This window comes from Lissotriton helveticus, chromosome 3_1, assembly GCF_964261635.1.
Source record: "Lissotriton helveticus chromosome 3_1, aLisHel1.1, whole genome shotgun sequence".
Classification (NCBI taxonomy): Eukaryota; Metazoa; Chordata; class Amphibia; order Caudata; family Salamandridae; genus Lissotriton; species Lissotriton helveticus.
Window position 1 is genome coordinate 1,009,584,747 of NC_136061.1, and position 19,669 is coordinate 1,009,604,415.

At 43.7% G+C, this 19,669-nt stretch overlaps 1 protein-coding gene across 1 annotated transcript in view; it reads right to left on the reverse strand.

The window, feature by feature from the left end:
* The window catches only part of MTX2 (metaxin 2), a 423,009-nt gene that overhangs the window by 169,731 nt on the left and 233,609 nt on the right, over positions 1-19,669 (reverse strand). Inside the window, exon 4 of the mRNA XM_078681519.1 lies at positions 9,223-9,295. Within this exon, the coding sequence (XP_078537645.1) occupies positions 9,223-9,295 (73 nt within the window). The remainder of the gene's footprint in view (positions 1-9,222; positions 9,296-19,669) is intronic.

The window sequence follows — 19,669 nt, forward strand, 5'->3', positions numbered from 1 at the left end:
ATCAAAAGGTCTTGGCTAACGCCAGCCCAAAAAAGAAGCTGGCATGCCCATACTGTTCTCTTATGCATTCGCTTCTGCGAGCAACATGTAATCAGTAGACCCATCTCAGTGCTGTGACTTCCCCTGAACACGCCTGTGCTTGTTCAGCACTGCGGTGGGAGAAAAGTAGTATGTTAGGTGCAGATTTCAGTCCATCCTTCTGTGAATGCAGGGAAAGCACATTTTGCATGTGGGTTGAATTTGGGAGTGCAACATAAATGCACAAATGCAGCATATCTTACACAAATCTTTATTTCCCTTTGTAAATCCGCCTTTGTTTTTGAATTGGAGACGTTGTGCATAAAGTATTTATTGCCAGAAAGGTTTACACCCCATTCAAGTGTTTCTTAGTAAAACTACCGAGTTTAGCCGTTTAACTTGATGATTCTTCTTAAGTAGTTATTAAAACGTTATTCTGCCCATTGTACTTCTATAGATACTCGTCTCTTTTTCTAACAAAGCTTGTCCTGTTTCTCACCTTCCTAATGTTGGTAGTTAAGAATCAATTTTAATGAGTCCTAACCATAACAACATTTTGGATTTGATGGGAAAGAAATTTAAAAAAAAAACGCAAAATAAGAAAAATTGTAAAATGTATGCACTGGGGAATCCGAATTTAGAAAAACAAATCGTTCCGCAGTTTATATACATTACGACAAATGTTGTGTGTGCCCACACGCACCCACCTCCCCAAAAAAACTCCTTTACCTACGCGCCTGGAGCTTTTTCGCCCCCAAGCAGGCCTCCTGCTGTCAGCCGCAGTTCACACGGAGGTCACATGAACAGCAGGCTCAGCCACGGTCCCTTTCAGCAGATCTCCCCTTCAGGCTAAAATCAGCCTAGGGGTAACGGATGGGTTAAACTGCACCAATCAAAGGCTTCCGTCCTCTGCTTCCCCCGTGAGCAGAATGTGACAAAAGAACGGAGGTACTCAGGAACCTACGTCACATCAAGAGGGAAGGTGTCTGAAGGCATTTCTGAGCATCATTTGGCTAAACCAATAATACAGAAAAAATTTGGGACCCTCGACCACAGTTCACCGAGTTTTGACTCTTCATTGTACGACAGGTCTCAGCCAGGGGAATTCCTAATTTTCAATTAGTAAAAGGTGCCATAACAGAAAGGAGGGCGGGGGGGGGGGGGGTGCGTGTGTCTACATTCACATTAAAATCATTTAGCTCGTTTCGCAGGGACCAATCTATTTTCAGCTCTTGTGATTTTGAATTTTACCATTTACTTTGTTTTACAATTGCCTGCCAATCTAATTTGCAGCTGCAATAAAACCGGTCATTTGCAGTTTTGAAAAAAGATATATGGACTAAGGGGGAACATTAGCGAAATGTAACGAGCATCTCTGAAGTATTACATATTTTCAGTTACAGGATAAATGGCATGAAGCAGTGTGCCAATGTTTGACTTCAACGTGAAGAGCTGTTTTTGCCCTACAAAAATAGGAAATGTTTGGTTGTCTTTAATTAGGCTGATGGGTTTATCTATCACTTAAATTGGGGACTGAATTACAGTCGGGGGAAATTAACCAACATGGCCACAAACTGCCCCTAAAATCAATTATTACTGCAGTTTGGCTGCATTTAACTGACTGTTAACTACTGACCGACATAAGTATATGCTCCCTCTCAATTTCCACTGCCCTCAATGTGCAGAAAGTACATATCTTTGTTTCTTTGTGAGGTTTAGTGCTTGTGGACAGTAGTACATTTTCCGAGAATGACAAAATGCTGGACTTCTAGAAACAAGGCACAGTAAAGCAGCAAAGGCCCCCAGCACTACGTGCCTCATCGTGGTTTAGAAGAACAACTTCCGCCCATGGTAAGTGCACAGTTCAGCTTTAGAAGCTTTGGATCCGTGACCTTTGTGGTAAAGAGAATTTAACGATACCACGTGCTGTGTGATGCATGACTTGCATGGAAAAAAGGAAGCCAACATTCTTCCAATACAGTTCACGACCACCTACGGGTGTGCAAGGACTTTGATCGTACGGCCCACGTCACTCACGACTCTGGTTATAATATCACAAATACATTAAATAAACACAAGAAATATAATCTGAAATACTTGAATGTGCGATGAACACCTAACACAGGGCATTAAACACATATTTTAATGTGTAAACACATTTATACAGCGCACTGAAGAAAATGAAGAGCATCTAACGTTCACAGTTTTGACTTTACATTGAAGAGCTTTAATTTTTAACACAGATGAAAAAAAAGTAAGTACTAGCATGTTAGTCTATCAGCCTATATGATCTGTAACGGATTTGACATTTTGAATACTATAATCGATTATTTACCACACTTTGCAACTTGGAACACATTTATGGATATCAGATTAGGTATATACAATTCCTGTCCTTTGGTGTTGGCAATCACGCAAGTACACTATAATCTTTTACATATCATCAAGTGAGACTTACTGTACTTACTTTTCCCAGCCCTGATGAAGTCACCAGGTTACACCCATTTGACAAAACAGGTTAGCTGGCTAGAACATTACATATTTGCTAAATCTGGACTAAAAGAAGACTAATTTGAAGGATTGAGAAGATATCTGTTTTTTCATTCACAGTCTGAGTGCTCCAAGGCAACTAGTGAGGATGGCATACCATTTTTTCAATCCAGTGACATGCTGGTGAACCTATGTGCTATCAGGTTTGGAACATTCTACCACTTGATCAAGGTCTAAATATAAACACCTTTAATTTGAGCTGAAAAGTGATCATGTATATGTTAAAAAGAATGGGAAACGGTTGAGAATCTGAATACTTGTAGGAGTAAACGGAATAGGTGAAGAGACAAAGGGCCTGAGTGTACCTATATATAGTCAATTAGATTAAAACAACTGATTTATAATAAGGCATCATTGAAAATCCTAACTTGTAAATGAAGCAAGGAATAAAGGGTTGAGTGCTCAACCATGCCTAAGGCCATAGACAAGTTATAGGCGATTAAACTAATAAGGTGTTTTAAGTCTCTAGTACAGGTCAAGAGTCGGCCTACCTGAAACAAAGGGTTGCCTGATTACATTTTTTTAAGCTGAACACCACCACTTGGAATGTGAGTTAAATATTTGCAACCAGAGAGTCTACAGATCGAATCCAAACAAAAGTATCTTTGTGGCAACAAAGAATGGTCATCTGGGTTCTACTGGCATAGTCTTTGACATTCATAACCCACTGGGCATTTCCTATCCTTACATAATGTAGTTGCAAAAATACTGTACATTATTCAGAATTTTCAAATTTGAAATAGCAGATAAAACAACCTAATGCACATGACTTCAAACTGAAATTTTGGGGCGTCGCCTAGGCAAGATGCCAGAGTGGTCACTCTCTAAGAGAGCTCCTGGCCCATCTGACCTAATCCTGCAGCCTCGCTACCCCAGGGGCTCAAATCTCAACCCTCCTGGAAGTCCGGGAGGGGGTCCGACCATCCTGGGTGTGCTACAGTTTGCCTCCAGATCCCCTCGCTGCTACTTGGCGGGCCGGCGTTTACACCGCACTGCCTCAGCGGTCGGAAGGAGTTGACCTGTGGAGACCTGCTGTGGGGGCCGGATGACTCCTGGGTCCTATGCTGGATGGTGGGGGGCCTGAGTGGATGGCACACGCTGGACTGTCTACTTTCCCAGCATTAACGGACCTGCGGATTTTACCTAGCACCTCCGACTCGAAGGAGAGGGCTCTGTTTTCCTGCCCTTGTGGGCACCATAGTGTTCTTGCATGGCTGATGCCGGGCCCAACCCCTTTTATTCCCTTCCAGCCCAAGAAGTCTGATTGCTGAACTGGCCCCCGGGGATTGACCAGGCAAAAAGTGGACACGATGGCGGCTGTTCAGGTTTACCTCACTGTTTTAAAGGAGAAAAATGATACGGTTTACAACAAAGCCAAATTGCGCAGAGTAGACCAACGCAAGATGGTGGAGCACATATTGGTGGCGGAGGCCTCCATAGTTGAACTGAAATCAGAGGTGACTGCCTTGAAGTTCCACATGGCACAGATGATGGTCAGGGTGCATATATTGGAAAACAAAGCGAAGGATGCGGAGGGCCACTGCCACCGCTATAACTTGCGTTTTCTGGAATTCCCAGAGCGAGCGGAAGGCACAGCCGCAGACTGATATCTGGCAGAGTAGATAACATGATCTGCGGCCACAGAGGCTTTCCCAACTTTTTGCAATCAAAAGGACATACCGGACACTGGTCCCTGCTCTACCACCTAGTGTGCCACCCAGGGCCTTTATAGCAAGCATTCTCAATTAGAAAAACCAGCATTGTATCCTCCGCGCAACCAGAGAGTCGACACACCGACAGTTCAAGAACCACACCATAGCCATTTACCCATATACCCATAAAGTTCAGACCCAACTAAAATCATATCTAAAAGTTAAACAAAACCTTAGAGCGATTCTGCTGCCATGGTACTGTATAGGATCTGCGCGGAATAGGAATGTCTGTTAGTACACTGGAGGCCCATGGCCTAGTTAGGGTTCTTAGCTGGGGGAGGTGGCTATCCTGACAAGATCACTGGAGAGATTGGCGGAGATAGCCCTAGAAATGCTGGGACAGAAGGAGCAACCGTGTGACCCTTGAGACTTGGTTGGATAGGGTGGCTGGGGACTCTGCATCATCTTTGGGGAAACATGCTTGTGGACACTATGCAATACAGGATTCCTGTTTCTAATCAACCTGCTAGCCCTTGGGGTGTGTCCCCTTGTTAAGTAGGGGCACCATGTGACTTCGCTCAATATTAGTCGGGTGAGAAGGTGATGATGGTGGATGGTAGCATGGGTCCTAACCATGTAATGGAGGACAGGGCAGCTGGTAGAATCAGAATGGATGGAGAACTCCCCATGTAACAGTGGGTCACCTGGCTGTCCAAACACTGCCTGCAATATATCACATAGTTTGAAGTGATATATAAGCCCTTCTGTTTTTGTGTTGGAGATTAGGAAAGAATTTGTGTCGGACCCGTCAGTCACTGGTCACACTGGGGCGATCGCTTAGTGGGAGTCATGGCGCCAGCCAAGGGAGGGGGTATATAACAGTTTTGTATTGTTTTCAGCGAGTCCCTGAGTATAGGAGGAAGGAGCTATAGCTGGGTGGGTGATGTCTTAATTTGGCATGATGCACTCTTTGAACTCACTTACATGATGGCTGTGATAACTAGGAAGGTAGTCTCCTGGCTGCCTGCTTCCTGTTCCTAGAGTTAAGTGTCAATGGGGTAAACCAAAATTCTACTGGACCAGAGTAGTAATACAGTACAGTAAACAAAATGGTCACAGTAGCAACACTTTAGAGAAAAACATTACCACAATTAATGCAATTTATTTGTCCTTAGATTATTTGAAATCATCATAATCATCGCAGAATTTAGAAATGCAGGTGCTCACTTTTGGATTCTGTTCAGCCTGCTTGTTCACACTCACACACGACCTAGTGCTCTTCACTACCCTGTCCTGATAAAGACCACAAACTAAGGAATTACTTACCTAGAACTCTTGAAGGGGTCGAAATGATTACTGTTTCTCTTCAACAAGGTGAGACCACTGAGATTTATTGATCAGGGGATTGACACCATGCTATTTATTTGTGTATAAAATTGGCCAATTATAGGCTGGATAGGTCACATACATGTAAATATTATGTATGGCACATTACCTCTCCTCATTTACCCTCACCAATGCACTATTTCCCAAGCACTTTCTTTCCTTGTCCTGAGCACCTGCATTTCTAAATTCTAAGATGATTATGATGCTTTCAAATAATCACTGGATTTATGGACAAAAAAATTGCATTAATTGCGGTAATGTTTATTTGATAAAGTGAATGTTTTGACTTCCTTTTTTTCTCTAAAGTGTTTTTTTTCTCTATAGTGTTGCTACTGTGACCATTTTGTTTACTATACTGCTTCCTGTTCGTATCAGAGTTGGATGCAGGAGAGCAGGAGCAGAGAAGACGCAGGACCCGGCCTCAAGGTAAGTATTTTTTTATTCCGATCCCACTGCAACCCCTCCTCCCCGGCGTGCAGCATCCCCCCTCTCCGAAATCTCACGCCACCCGCGAGCCATGATGGCCATCACTGGGTGCACACAGTATCTTTCTACACTGAGGATGTTTGGCTTTATTAGTGGGATTCCGCATTGTTGATCCCTGGGCATTGGCGGAAATGGCAGAATTTGTGAGGCTGTCTGGGCTACACAAAAATGCTTTGAAGCCAAATTTGTATCTGCTGGGGTGCAGCTCAGTGTTCCAACTACCTGGACTGGTTTGGCGATGGGGCCCAGTTGGGTTTCAATATTTGGGGATATGGGTCTCCAGGAACACAATGGTGCGCTAAGACCATAATATGGGCAGAGTGGCAGCGGGTTTGTATAGTTTGGTGGAGTTCTGGAAGACTTGTATCTCACTGGAAAAGATGGTGTTTTTGCACAGATGCCTCTATGTCCCCCACAATACCATGTGCCTGATTCCCATAGCAACATTCTGTAAACGGGATGTTTTGCTTGGTGACTTGGCTTGGGCGGGAAAATGCAGCAGAGCGAAGCTGGAGGTGTTAAAATTGCCCTGGTTGCTGGACATTTGTCTGTATTATGCAGCGGCCCAACTACAGCATGCCACTCATTGGTTTGCGATGTCCCAAATTGGGAACAATTTCTACCATCTGGTACCTATGGGGACTATATACTCCTCGAGTTGTTTTTTAGAGAACAAAGAGTACTGATGGAGATGCCATATCAGGTACAATACTGGTGGCATAGAGAAGTGGTGTGAGTGCTGTAGAGATCTCCATTTGTGTTCAACAACCGCTGTAGCAATTCCGGATTATGCAGAGAGACATATCCTTTCGGGCTGTGATATTGTGGGAAACCTGTATTTGAATAGCACACTCTTCTTCGTGGACCAATGTCAGGAATTCAGGATTGGGCCTTTGCAGTTCTTGCAATATGTACTGATACCACGTGTGGTGTTTGGCAAGCGTTTCGTGAGGAAACATGGAAAGGGCTTATCAGAGGTGGGTAGATGATTGCATGGAACCCCTATTGGTGGTGAACTAATGGCAGGCCTACGAACAGGTCAAATGGGTCTCCCCAAAAGCCTGCTGCAAGTTAATATAATTCTACGTTCTATTTTAAATGTATCGCTTCAGTACCGCCCCCACACACTGGCCCGGATTTACTTTCATAGATGGGCTGTATGTGGAAGATTTGGGGAAGAGAAGCATCTTTCATACACCTCACTTAGAACAGCCCGCGGGTGGTGAAGTTTTGGGACCAGGTGCAGAACTGTCACATGAGACTTTGGTAATATTGAAGGTATTGGGGAAAAAAGTATTCTTTGCATATTTCATCTCAAGAAAGCCCACAAAAGACTATGCATGTTGGCGCTGGGGACTGTGTTGTCAAAGTGCAGCACAGCGAATCAATGGGCGGCACCACAGCCTTTGAATTGGGAATATGGTAAAAAGACCTACAAGAATGGACATTGCAGGACAAATAATATTTTAAATTGGTGAGACGTGACAACAAAGTCACAGAGGAACTGCCGGAATGGGCCGAAATGCTGACTAAGACCCTTGAATGACAGGCTTCCTTGATTTGGGTGGGGGCAACCCATTCTGAGCTGGTTGGGGTTGTTCCCTTAATTACTCGCACATTTCATAATTATGTTGGATCACATAAGACACGTAACCTGATCTATAGTTAGGGATTTGCTATTTGTGTATGCGCCTTCTCACTGTATCCTATGTATGCCCGAGACTACTGTGGGGGGAAGAGGAGAGTTACAGTCTTTGCTTGATTATGTATGGCTATCTAAATAATGACATATAAAAGGCTGCAAAAAATAAAATAAAAAAAGTTTGAGTCAGGTCACTAAGTAGTTAGATTTTCAATTTGATCTTTTCTCTCAGTTTGCTGAAACATATTGTATTTGCTTCCATGTTTAACGTTTTGTCTTATAACTGGGTACTCTATGGTGATGAGATTCTGTGTGTGATTTGTGACCAGAGAGAGAAGTTCCCACGTTCCTGTGTCAAAGAAGCAACCCAGGTTCTAGTCTGGTAACAGAACATCTAAAGAAAGGTTATGTTTAGTAAGAAATATGGCATTAGTAAGTGTGTGACTATGTCTGTGAACCACTGGGCTAAAATACTTGCGCTATCAAGGCTGGGTATTGATGAAAGTGCTCTCTTTATTCTTTACATGGTGGCCAACAGGGTACATGGATTTGGGCAGCTCTGCCATGATGGCTTGTATGGCTAGCGGTCTAAACAGGAAGTGGCAATAAGTTTCTCTTCAGTAGTACTTTTTAAAATAAAAAAAAATGTAGAGCATGGATCTAAGCTGTGAGTTGTTAAAACAGTATAAGTAAGACGTTAAATGGGTGGTGAGGGATCAGAGGTCATATACCAGCAGTGGCAAGCAGAACACCTCTACAGAGACACTGATGGCATCATAGTTGATTCAGATGTTACATGTCCTCATCTACAGGTGCAGTACATATCTACAGAGGAGAACTATCTCGCAATTCCAATCTTTGGGCCTGCAGTCCTGTTCCATGTGTGTCTAAAGGTGATTACTGGTGACCACTTAAATGGTTTGGCAGCTAGCTTGCAGCAGTATGTATTATTTGTTTCTGAAGTTTGCATACAAAAGCAGATGACTCTAGTATCTGCAATTTAAAATTCTTGATCACGGTTTAGTGCTTTGTGCCAGGCGGTGCAAAAGAGGTTCTGTCTTTCGATTAGTAGCCTCAAGGCTCCAACGGGTGATGAATTGGCAGGCACTACATGGGCTGGTCAGCTATCTTTATCTTAGTATGCTTGTCTTTTCTCACTGTATACTTCCAGTATACACTGGCCATCCCATCCTGTATTGAGGGTGCATATATGACCCTTTGATTGAACGCTGGTACCTCACAGGACAAAACAGGTGGCTCAAACATTGGTTTCATGTGTGGTAATTCACAGGACTGTTTCACTGTTCATGCCCAAGGAAAATAACCAAATTACGCCCTAGTTTGATAACACTCCTCACCATAAATGCTGGGAGACTCAGGCACAGAAATAAGCACAATTCGCTTCATACCCGCCAGCATGGGTCTTTAATTATTTGCAAATTATACCACAGCACTGTGGGATCATTAGACAGGTACACAAACACTTACCAGATGGGGACATAAATTCTGCATTTGCCCTGCAAACCACCTGGACTGGCAGATTGCACATTCGTAAAAAGGCCTGAACACCAGGGAAGAGAAGAAAAAAGATGTGTAAACGGATAGCAATGCAGAAACCTAAAAATGATCTTTATAAATTATACTGCCTCGCTAAACTTGCTTTCTAATATAGAGTTTGGCGTAATTGTTACCATATATATCCATGACAGACAATTACAATGTGCTAACACACACAGTGTGAGACCAGACAAACAGAGCGATAGCAAGGCAGATGCACACTAGCAATGATAAATCTTATGCATTTAATTCAGGATCAAAATAATAATCAGCAAGTATGACAAACTATGTGATTAAATAGGAATTGGATGTGTTCCCACTTTTATTTCTCATGCATCATAGCCAATAGCGTCATATGCGAGGCCTTCACTACAGAAATTATTTAATAAACAAATGATGTACATTACGCAGCGCGCTATTCACTGCGACGATAACAGCCCACCTACATGGGCAGACCAATCCTCCTTCTGTAGGCTCACTCATGTCTCACAACCAGAAACAGCAGGCTAGAGGCACGACTTCCTTTCCCTATATGTGAAATAATGGACTTTAACACCACTGACTGAAAATATACAAACTAATTACACAGTTGGTGTTATGTTTTGGTACAAAAACATACATATTTCAAGGAAGGAGTAACTTCACGCCTTTTTGGTTATTGGAACTTCAACATCCAGGAGCTATTCCTAGAAGAACCTCAAGGCGCCCACACGTGTCGATATACTCTTCAAGTTCACACTTTTTTGCAACTTTAAAAAACTGATATTTCCACAACTAAAATTAATTAAAAGAATGAATCGTTCAAATAAGCAAGTGACTGAATGTGAATCGTTCAAAAAGTTGCTAATTTTCTCCCACCAAGGAATACTTCACCAAGTGGTTTTATGACCTGTGCATGACCTCTTCCCTACAGCATGAGGCAGTGAACATGAAGACCAGGCCACATCACATGTACATGCATGAGTGGGTGGGTGCTCCTCCAGGCTGCCATTGTAAGTCTGCCCAAGAAATTGGGAGGAACATTGTATCCCGTTTGTCAGGAAAAGAGGAAAGTTCACTGGGGAAGCCTGGGTCGAGTATGGATGAGTGCCAGTGCCTGCAAGTGCGTGATTGGAGGAAGAAGAGAATGTGAATGAGGTACTAATGTTCTTGAGCAAAAAAGTTAGTTGTGAGTTGCTTTTAAGTGAGGTGTCAACATGGCAACCTTGCGGGGCTACAGCCCTGAGCTTAAAACGGAGGTGTGGCAAGAAATAACTTTTTTGGTGATTATAAGACTAGCCAGACTCAGTTGAAGACCGAGGTGAAGGTGTTGAGATGTCAAACCGCTATTCTACATTGGATGAAGAAGGCTTAATGTTTCTAAAAATAAAGTTATTCTTCTGGGCAGGGATTCTCCGTGGACCCCCGTTGTTGATCTCCTTGTGCGGGTGTCCCACTTACTCCAAATTCTTCCCTTCACTTCATGGCATCTGAAAGACTGAGTTGGCAATGCCCTTATCTTCTCTATGCTCGACTACACAAATGACTACTACTAACAACTCCTAAACTCTGCTTTATGCGAGTTCCATGAGTTGCAGAACGTGGCAGTACAGCTTGTCATGAACTAGACTTTCCAATACTCACCATAAGGTCCACTGTATGCTAGTAAGCAAAAGGAATCAGCATAAACCTTTATGGTTAGCTCATAAAGCCTTTATGTTACCGGACTGATTTTACTGCAATTTTTGCTCTAAAGCCATACACCAAAGGGGCTTCTTTGTTCCGTCTCTTCCCTTCTCTCTGGTTCCGTGCTCAGATTACCCAGGTATGGAGGTCGACCTTTTCTCACCTTGTGTAAAACTGAAGGCCCTTTCTTCTTTAGAAAGTTCCTGAAAAATGCATCTGTTTTAGTGAAGTGTCCGCTTCCCTCAGATATTTGGGTTAGTTACAGCATCAAGGTGCCTTTGGGTGTATGTTGCACTTACTGTAGCGTCCTACCCAGCCCAAGCACACGTCAATGACTACGCCACACACAGAGAGTGGTTAAACATGTCTTTATTCTTCAGCGTGTAAATAGGAGCTCGCCGCTCTAACCTGTATTCACTTAATTACCCTCATTGCTTACGCCACAGGTCTATGGAGTCCATCAGGAACCAAAAGAGTTCAGTCATTCTTTATTTACATGACACTACAGCTCCACCTTTGTTGAATAAAATGGTACATCTTTTTTACAAATAATAAATAAATTAATTAATACATAAATAATTACAAATACATTTGCACTTATAACTCTTCAATTAGCCTTCGTGGCCCTTGTATCACATGACCTGATCCGGTCATCAGAAACCGGGAGCTGGCAGTCAAAGTGTCAGTGATCTGCATTGGTGTGGTTTAAACAACAGCAGTTGCAGGATCAATAACAGTCTGGACCCAGTCTCTATGGTGACATCAATGTTTAGTGAGTGCTGAGCCACATGTCTGAAGTGAGAAAAACGTCTTGTAAGGGCCTTCCCAGGACATTGGGCAATCACCATATGTCCTTTGGTGGTTGTGACAGTAAAGGGCTCAGCTTCAAAAGGAGCATAAGATTTTTGTTTTCTGGATTGTCGAACTAGTACTCGATCTCCTCTCTTGAAAGTGATTTCTTTCAAATGACGTCGCTTGTCAGTATAGATTTCTGTTTTTCTGTTTGCGACCAAAATCTTCTGTGCAAACGTCTTTCTCAGTCTTTGATATGAGGTTGGTCCATTGAGGTATTTGGTCGTCATGGCTCTCCCAAACATTAAGGTTGCAGGGCTTTCCCCTGCTCTTGAGTGAGGAGTCAATCAGTAAGTTCGAAGACTGGTATTCAAAATAACCTTGAGGTCGAGCTTCTCTAATGCAGCAGGCTCCAAAGCTTTTTTTGGAGTACTCATGAATCGTTCCACAGGCCATTGGCATGGATGCAAAGAGTAGTGCTTTTCTGATGCTTTAAGCTGAGATGGATGAGAAAGTCTTTCACCTATCGACTATTAAAGGGTGGGCCATTGTCAGATTTTAAGATCACAGGGACAATCCATCTAATATTTCAATAACCTTTTCATGGGTGATGGATGGAAGATCTTCTACCAAAGGAAAACAGAAGTATTCTTCAACAATGACCATTAGATGATGTATATTTTCAAGGTCACCAAATAAATCAACAACAATTCTCTCCAAAGCACAGTTAGGCAATTCAGACATGTTTAAAGGGTGCTGAGTAATGTGTGAAGAGATACAGTTGTATAAGTGGCAAGCCTTTACCTCTCTTTCAACCCTTTCGTTGAGATGAGGAAACCAGACTCCGGGCCTGATTTAGATGTTGGCAGATCAGGTCCCAGAGTCACTTTTTCGATGGTCTTCCCGTCCGCCGGCTTGGAGGTTTGCCCGCTGTATTTTGATGTTGGCAGGTGCATGGGCTAAAGACCACCACAGTACCACCGCCTCTGCCAGGAATCTTCTTCCGGGTCGACAGCACCATAGGCAGAAGAGGATGGCGGCGGGACTCCAGCCAAGAATCCCACCGAGCAGATTACTATGTGTCTATCTGTCAAGGAAACTGTGGCAGGAATCTATCCTACTTTGAGTTGCCAGAATTGAAGGAAATGATGTAAAATATACCTTTTTTTTCCTGCTTCCCGCTTCCATCTTGAACCCCATCATCCAGGTCCCTCCTTTGCTGCTCCAACTCCACCACAACTCTGTTGTCGCCAAGATCATAGGTAAGCTATTTGTACAATTGTCGTCCTATGTGTAGTGTGTAGCCAGTTGCGATAGCCCGTGTATTTCTGTATTGCTCTTACATGCAGTATTTTTCTTAGGTGTAATGCAGAGTGTTCAATTTCCTACTCATCAAGGTAAATTGAACACACCTATATTGATACTTAAAAAAATATTTGAAGTTGTGATGCTTGGGGGTGTTGTGCAGTGGTACCTGTGGGTGAGCATTCAATAACATGTGTATGTTGTGCGAGTGGCATGTAATATGTAACACAATGGGACATTACACATTGCCTACATTCTTTTTCATGTGAACATCACGTGTATGGACACATTAATAAGTTGTACTTAGTACTCCACCAGGAACTCCATCAGCAAACTGCCGCCAGGAACTGCCAGCACAACAGGAACATCTAAATCGGCTTGGCACAAACCCACCGGCCTGACATCGATGGAGTACTGTTAGTCAGAAGAGAAGACTGCCCTAAGTCTTGAAGAGCTCTCTTTATAGCAACTATTCCTCGGTGTCCCCCTTGGGCTACTTCAATTACTTGTTGTTGTAGATGCTACGGAATGACAATTTGTGTACCTCGCAAGATGAGGCCTTCCTGAGTTACAGACAGATCATCTCTGATATTTCTTAGTACTCACTGTCACTTGTGAGCGGTCAAGAGCTCTGGTTCCAAGATTAATGAGCAATAATATCATTCAATTTCAGCATGTCACTATCTTGGCTCATAGCAGGGACAATTTATTCTAATGACATGGCAGCTGGTGTGCTCAATTTTACAATGAAATTGATGTAGGCTTCAACTGTCTTAAATTTGGTACAAGGGCATTGTAATGGCACTCTTGAAAAATAATCAGTAGGATGTTTCATCTTTGCCTGGATGGTGAACAATTGTGTAGTTGTATTCTTGTAATCTCAGACCCTAACGTTCTCTAGAAGGAGTCATCTTGGCTTTAGGATTGCTAACTGTTGTCAATAGCGCTTGATCATCAGTCACTACTATGAAAGGCTTTCCATATAAGAACAAATGGAAATATTCACAAGCCCATACCACTGCCAAGCATTCTTTCCCAGGTTGTGAATAAGCACGTTCAGTTTGTGACAAGCTTTTGCTGGCGTAAACCACAATATGCCTATAGGCCCTTGGCTGTCCATTCTTCTGTGCAAGAATTGCGCCTAATTCGACAGGGCTAGCATCAACTTTAAACTTTGCATGAAGCTTGGGATCAAGATAGGCCATTTCAGAAGCATTTTTGATGGCTTGCTTAATTCTCTTGAAACTTTCCTCACACTCACATGACTACTGACACACCACATTCTTTTTCGTCAATTATCGTAACGGCACGATGATCGCTGCAAAGTCTTGTATGTGTCAAGAACATTAACTGACCATCTCAAGGAATGAACGTAACATAGAAATGTACTGGGGGGATTACCAGCAGTTAGTGCTTGCACTTTTGATGGATCAGGTGCCATACTCCATCAGAAAAGATATGGACAAAGAATTTCAATTTTGTCTAATGGAAATCACATTTGTCAGCATTCAGTCAAAGCAGCATTATTTATTAAACAACAGACTTGCATAAGAACTTTGTCATGCTCTTTCGGAGTAGCTCCGAAGACTAATATGTCATCACTATAGTTCAAGGCATTTACAACAGCCTATAGCAAAACAGACCAATGTGTGTAGAAAAAGTTGTAATGTACCTGCAATTCTCTTCAAGATCCAACTGGTGATATTGGACCAGTGGAGAGCTCAATAATATAGTGTTGGAGCAATTAATTAAGTTCTCGGTCAACAGTTTCTTGCAGGTTAAATGCAAGTTGTTTGTGTCTTTGGGCAATAGGACAAACATCTGTGTTTATATGCAACTGTCCTTACACAGTCTTGAGCTTTCCTACATAAGAAACAATGAAGGAAATTGACTAACCATCTTATGATGAGCAATCATACTGTAGTTCACTGATATCAGTCCCATATCAGTAGAGGTGTTCAAACTGAGCAGACAGGCACTTGGTGCCATGCCTTGAAGTTCATGAATAGACACTTGTATCTTTGTTTTCTTGTGTTCCATCGTAGCTACAAATGAACTTTGACTTTTTAAAGGTGTTGACGCAGTTCATGTATATATTTAGTTTTTGATTACATATGTTGTGGCAATGGAGACAATTCAAGAAATTTCTCTTCGGGCATAATGCTGATCGACAAACCGCAATCAATTAAACAAGCATTTACAATGCAATGGTTTTGCCTTTGACAAAGTTAGAGCTATTGGCATTGTCAATGACAAATTTTGTATTTATGTGTTGGTTTTGAAAACAGATAAATTAATGGCATTGTCATTTACAATGCCAATAGCGTAATCTCACGCAAATGGACGATGGTTACAAATTTTTTTGAAAAGTGCTCTATAGAACCAGGAGGAGTCTGGGAGGGATAATGAATAGAGATAGAGCCAAGAAGGAAAAACAAATTAGGGTGAGAGAGTGGTGCATTGGAGAGAGTTAACAGTGTGTTGAAGGGAGAGTGAGTGACGGGATGAGAGTATGAGCAGAAGAAAGAGGCAGTGAGAGAAGGAGAGTGGTGAAAGGGAAGAGTGAGTGACGGGATGAGAGTATGAGCAGAAGAGAGAGAGGCAGTGAGAGAAGGAGAGTGCGGTGAAAGGGAAGAGCGAGTGACGGGATGAGAGTATGAGCAGAAGAGAGAGAGGCAGTGAGAGAAGGAGAGTGCGGTGAAAGGGAAGAGCGAGTGACGGGATGAGAGTATGAGCAGAAGAGAGAGAGGCAGTGAGAAGGAGAGTGCGGTGAAAGGGAAGAGCGAGTGACGGGATGAGAGTATGAGCAGAAGAGAGAGAGGCAGTGAGAGAAGGAGAGTGCGGTGAAAGGGAAGAGCGAGTGATGGAGCCACAGGGAGTGGGAGGAGCGAAGAGAAAGTTGTTCATGAAGGTGAGGACTGAGCAAGTGACAGGGTTGTCTGGACAGGAAAGGCTGGCACAGGGCGGACAGACGCATGGAGACACAGGTACTAGGGGGCAGAGGTGGGAGACAGGAGCATGTGACACTGGTCCCGGGTGCAGGGTTTGGGACTAGCGTGTAGAGAGGATGGACAGCGTGTTATTGCACGAACAACAACAGTCGGCAAAAATCTAAGTAAAGGTCTGCTTTTAACGTGAAAAGGCGCAACAGTGAAGAGATCTGGCCAGAACGCATGGCATGTCCAGCATTACGTGGGGGAGGGTCAGCCGCCAACAATGTCTTAACTTCAAACCGGGAAAATCCAAAAGGGGAGGGGCGTCCAATTTAGCTAAGCTTTTGGGCAACCCTGTCCACACCATGGCACATATGCCTCGGTCTTTTCATGGAGGTAACTCGCGCTTAAAGAAAAAAACATCAAATACAATATTTTTATATTCACCTCCCAAATAAACGTTGTAAGAACTAAGTGCCTGGCGCTGCCGCTCACAACGATCGTGCTATGCACACTTTAAAAGGTCGAGACAAGCAATGGCGGGAGCGTGGCTAGAAGTGGAACTTAATGGCCAGTTCGATCCGGCCCTTCATGGTACACCGAAGGTCATGGAATAGCGCATTCCGGAGCTAGTTAGATGTTGCACGCGAAGTATAGTACAACTCCCTGCCACCAAACTACATACACACCACAACGTGCCTTCCTTCCTGCAGGCGCCAAGCTCAAATCAGTATAACAAATCAGTGACGTGACGCTTGTTTTTGTGGATGGGTGTCTTTTTACCTTTTGCAGTGTTGTGCCTCGGATGATGCTTTGTTTTCTCTTGTAGCCGCACACTTGTGACTTTAGCACTGAGCGCGGGAGGGGGGCGGGAACGGGGCTGGAGACACGGAGAGCGTGAGAGGCAGCGGGAGGGGTGCGGGACCGGGGCCGGAGACAGGGAGAGCGGGAGAGGGGGTGGGAACGGGCAAAAAAAAAAAAAAAGCAAGCACTCACCTGGACTTCTTCCGGGTGGCAACTGCACATGCACTTCCGAGCGGGAGGGGGTGCGGGAAGCGGGAGGGGGGGCGGGAATGGACCCGAGCCGAGCTCCAGAAACTAATCGACATGAGACGCGGGAGGTGGGCGGGGGGGGGGGGCTCACGGACAGCGGGAGGGGGGAGGGAACGGCAGCACTCACCTCGACTTCCTCCAGCGGCGGTCGGCCGCGTAATGGGAAAAACAAACAAATTTTTAAAAAAAACAAAACTCCGCCCACCGCAGCGATGACGACATCGCAGAGGCGGAGAGGGCAAAAATGTCGGGAACGCCCCCGAATCTGGTCCGGCCTTGACGGACAGATCCGGCTCCCAATGAATAGCCTCCATTTATGGAGCTAGCCAATGGGAGGAGGGGGCGAGGAGGGGGCGGATACCCGACCCCACAGAGCAAGACATAAGATTTTGCTAGCGCATGCGTACTTCGTACGCATTGCCAAGCAAAACCTAAAAAGGTATCGAATACCCATTTATTTTCAGGGTAATCTTCGGACAATGTTTGTAGGCCTTTGGTGCTTTTTCATGTTGATCGTTCTTTCGTCTGTGTTTTTTCTCACATTCGACTAGTCTCACATGTGCATGTCTCTCTGAAGTAAAAATCGACATTGCATAGTTATTGTCACTTTCACTTGAAATCGACATTGAGGAACTCTTTGACGATGATTTTGATGACGATCGACTTCGGTTGGAGGCGATTTGCCTCAGTTGGTGTGACCACTTGGCCTTGTGGAAGTGCACTGAACAATGTTGATGCAAACTCTGTCTGCCATTTTGTCTTTACTCTGTGACGCACTTACATTCGCCTTGCAAAACGGTTTGCGTTGTCACAGCCGTTGCAAATCTGTCCAATGGCGGGAGGTCTAGCATTGTGTGGAAACAAAAATCCACATCTGAAGCACATTTTTTTTTTCTGTGGAGAAATCACTTTGCATGCCTCATCTTTATGCTTTAGGCTTACTTTTCATTTTCATGACTGACGCACTCTGAACACCTTCGGCCTCCTCCATGTCAGCCACATGACGATTAGCATGGTCTTCAGCTCACACAGCCATGAGGACTTGCCCTACGCTCAGAGTTTCCTTCAGCATTCATCGTCAAAAGGAATCTGACAGCTATCCATCTATCACTCTGAGGAGTGTAGCTTCCTCATCATTAAGTTCCTTGGACTTACAGTGCTTTATGAGGAGATCCAGTCTCTCAACAAATTCATCAACGGTTTCACCTACTCTCTGGCGTTCTTGACTGAAGATACATCGTTCATAATCTACATTTGGCACTGGCTTGAACATAACATTCAAGGCTGCTTTGATGTGTATGTCACGTCACCATTCTGTGGTATCTATTTAATGGCCCTTTTACACCTTCAATTGATTGATCTCAACCTGAACACCTTCACCAGACATGTTCTTCAGATACTTGATAATCTTTTTGTCATCCGTTTCATCGATTGAGTCTATGAAATCCTCAAAATGTGTCTGCTCAAGCAGTCCATCGAGTGCCAATCTTGTGTTTTTTGGCAGTATCAAATGGCGATGGCGGTTTTAGGAAAGCAGCAGCAGTATAACCATTGGTGGACAGCAGTGGTCTCTCTAACGCTTCCTGTTGAACTTGCTCATGCAAACCATCTCTACAGCTTTGTGATGTGCTGGCTTCAGAATCAACATTGACAGTTGGAGGATCTTTGGTCTCGCTCTTGCTCTCCACTGGAGCACTTTATTTTGATGGAGATCTGTAGAGTTGTTCTCCACAGCAGGAGGCTCTCTTTGGTTGTTTCGGTAAGTAGAAACGTCTTTTCGTATTGAAATGATTTAATAAGCAAATAAAGTTATAATATTCAATTGGCTTTGTGCTTTAATGTCTCTTCGTAACCACTGGTGGATCTCTGCTTCATTGCACATCAGACACAACTTAACTAGCACTGGACTGTCACAATACGCTGCTTTTCAAGACCTGGTTACATCTGCCTTTAGCATTATCACCATGTATAACATATAGCATTAATTTGCACAATAGTGTGGCACCTCTGCCTGCAGCCTTTTCATTAGATTTTAGGCCACCGATGTTTAGATTTTCAATGATACTTTCTTTGTGCGCAAAAGCTTTACACAGCTGGCATTGTGCTGAGACTCCACAGGTGCTAGCGCTGATTCTGCACTTCAACTGCGGCACATGTGGCATGCACAAGCAGTTTGCTGGCCCACAGCAAACTTTCTGGGAGAGCGCTATCGATCTACAGGTTAGTTATCCCCTAGTCGTTGCCAGTTATAGCATTCTATCTAGCCTGGGCACTCAGCAATGACTATGCCAAACACGAAGAGTAGCTATACGCGTACACGTTTTTATTCTTCTACATGCAAGAAAGAACTCTCTGTTATAAAGATGCATTCACTTTATTGCCCTCCAACACGTATGTCACAGGTCTACGGAGGCTATCGGGAACCAAAAGAGTTCCATCATTCTTTATTTACACAACACTACAATAACTATATACTCACGCAGGACAGAAGGAGTGCTGCTGAACAGACAATAATGGATACTTTTGGATTGTGCCACGCTCTACTAATATAAGTTGAGTGAAAGCTAAACACAAGTCAGGAACATCATCTGCTTTTGATAGTAATAATCTCTCACACAGAAGAGTGAAAT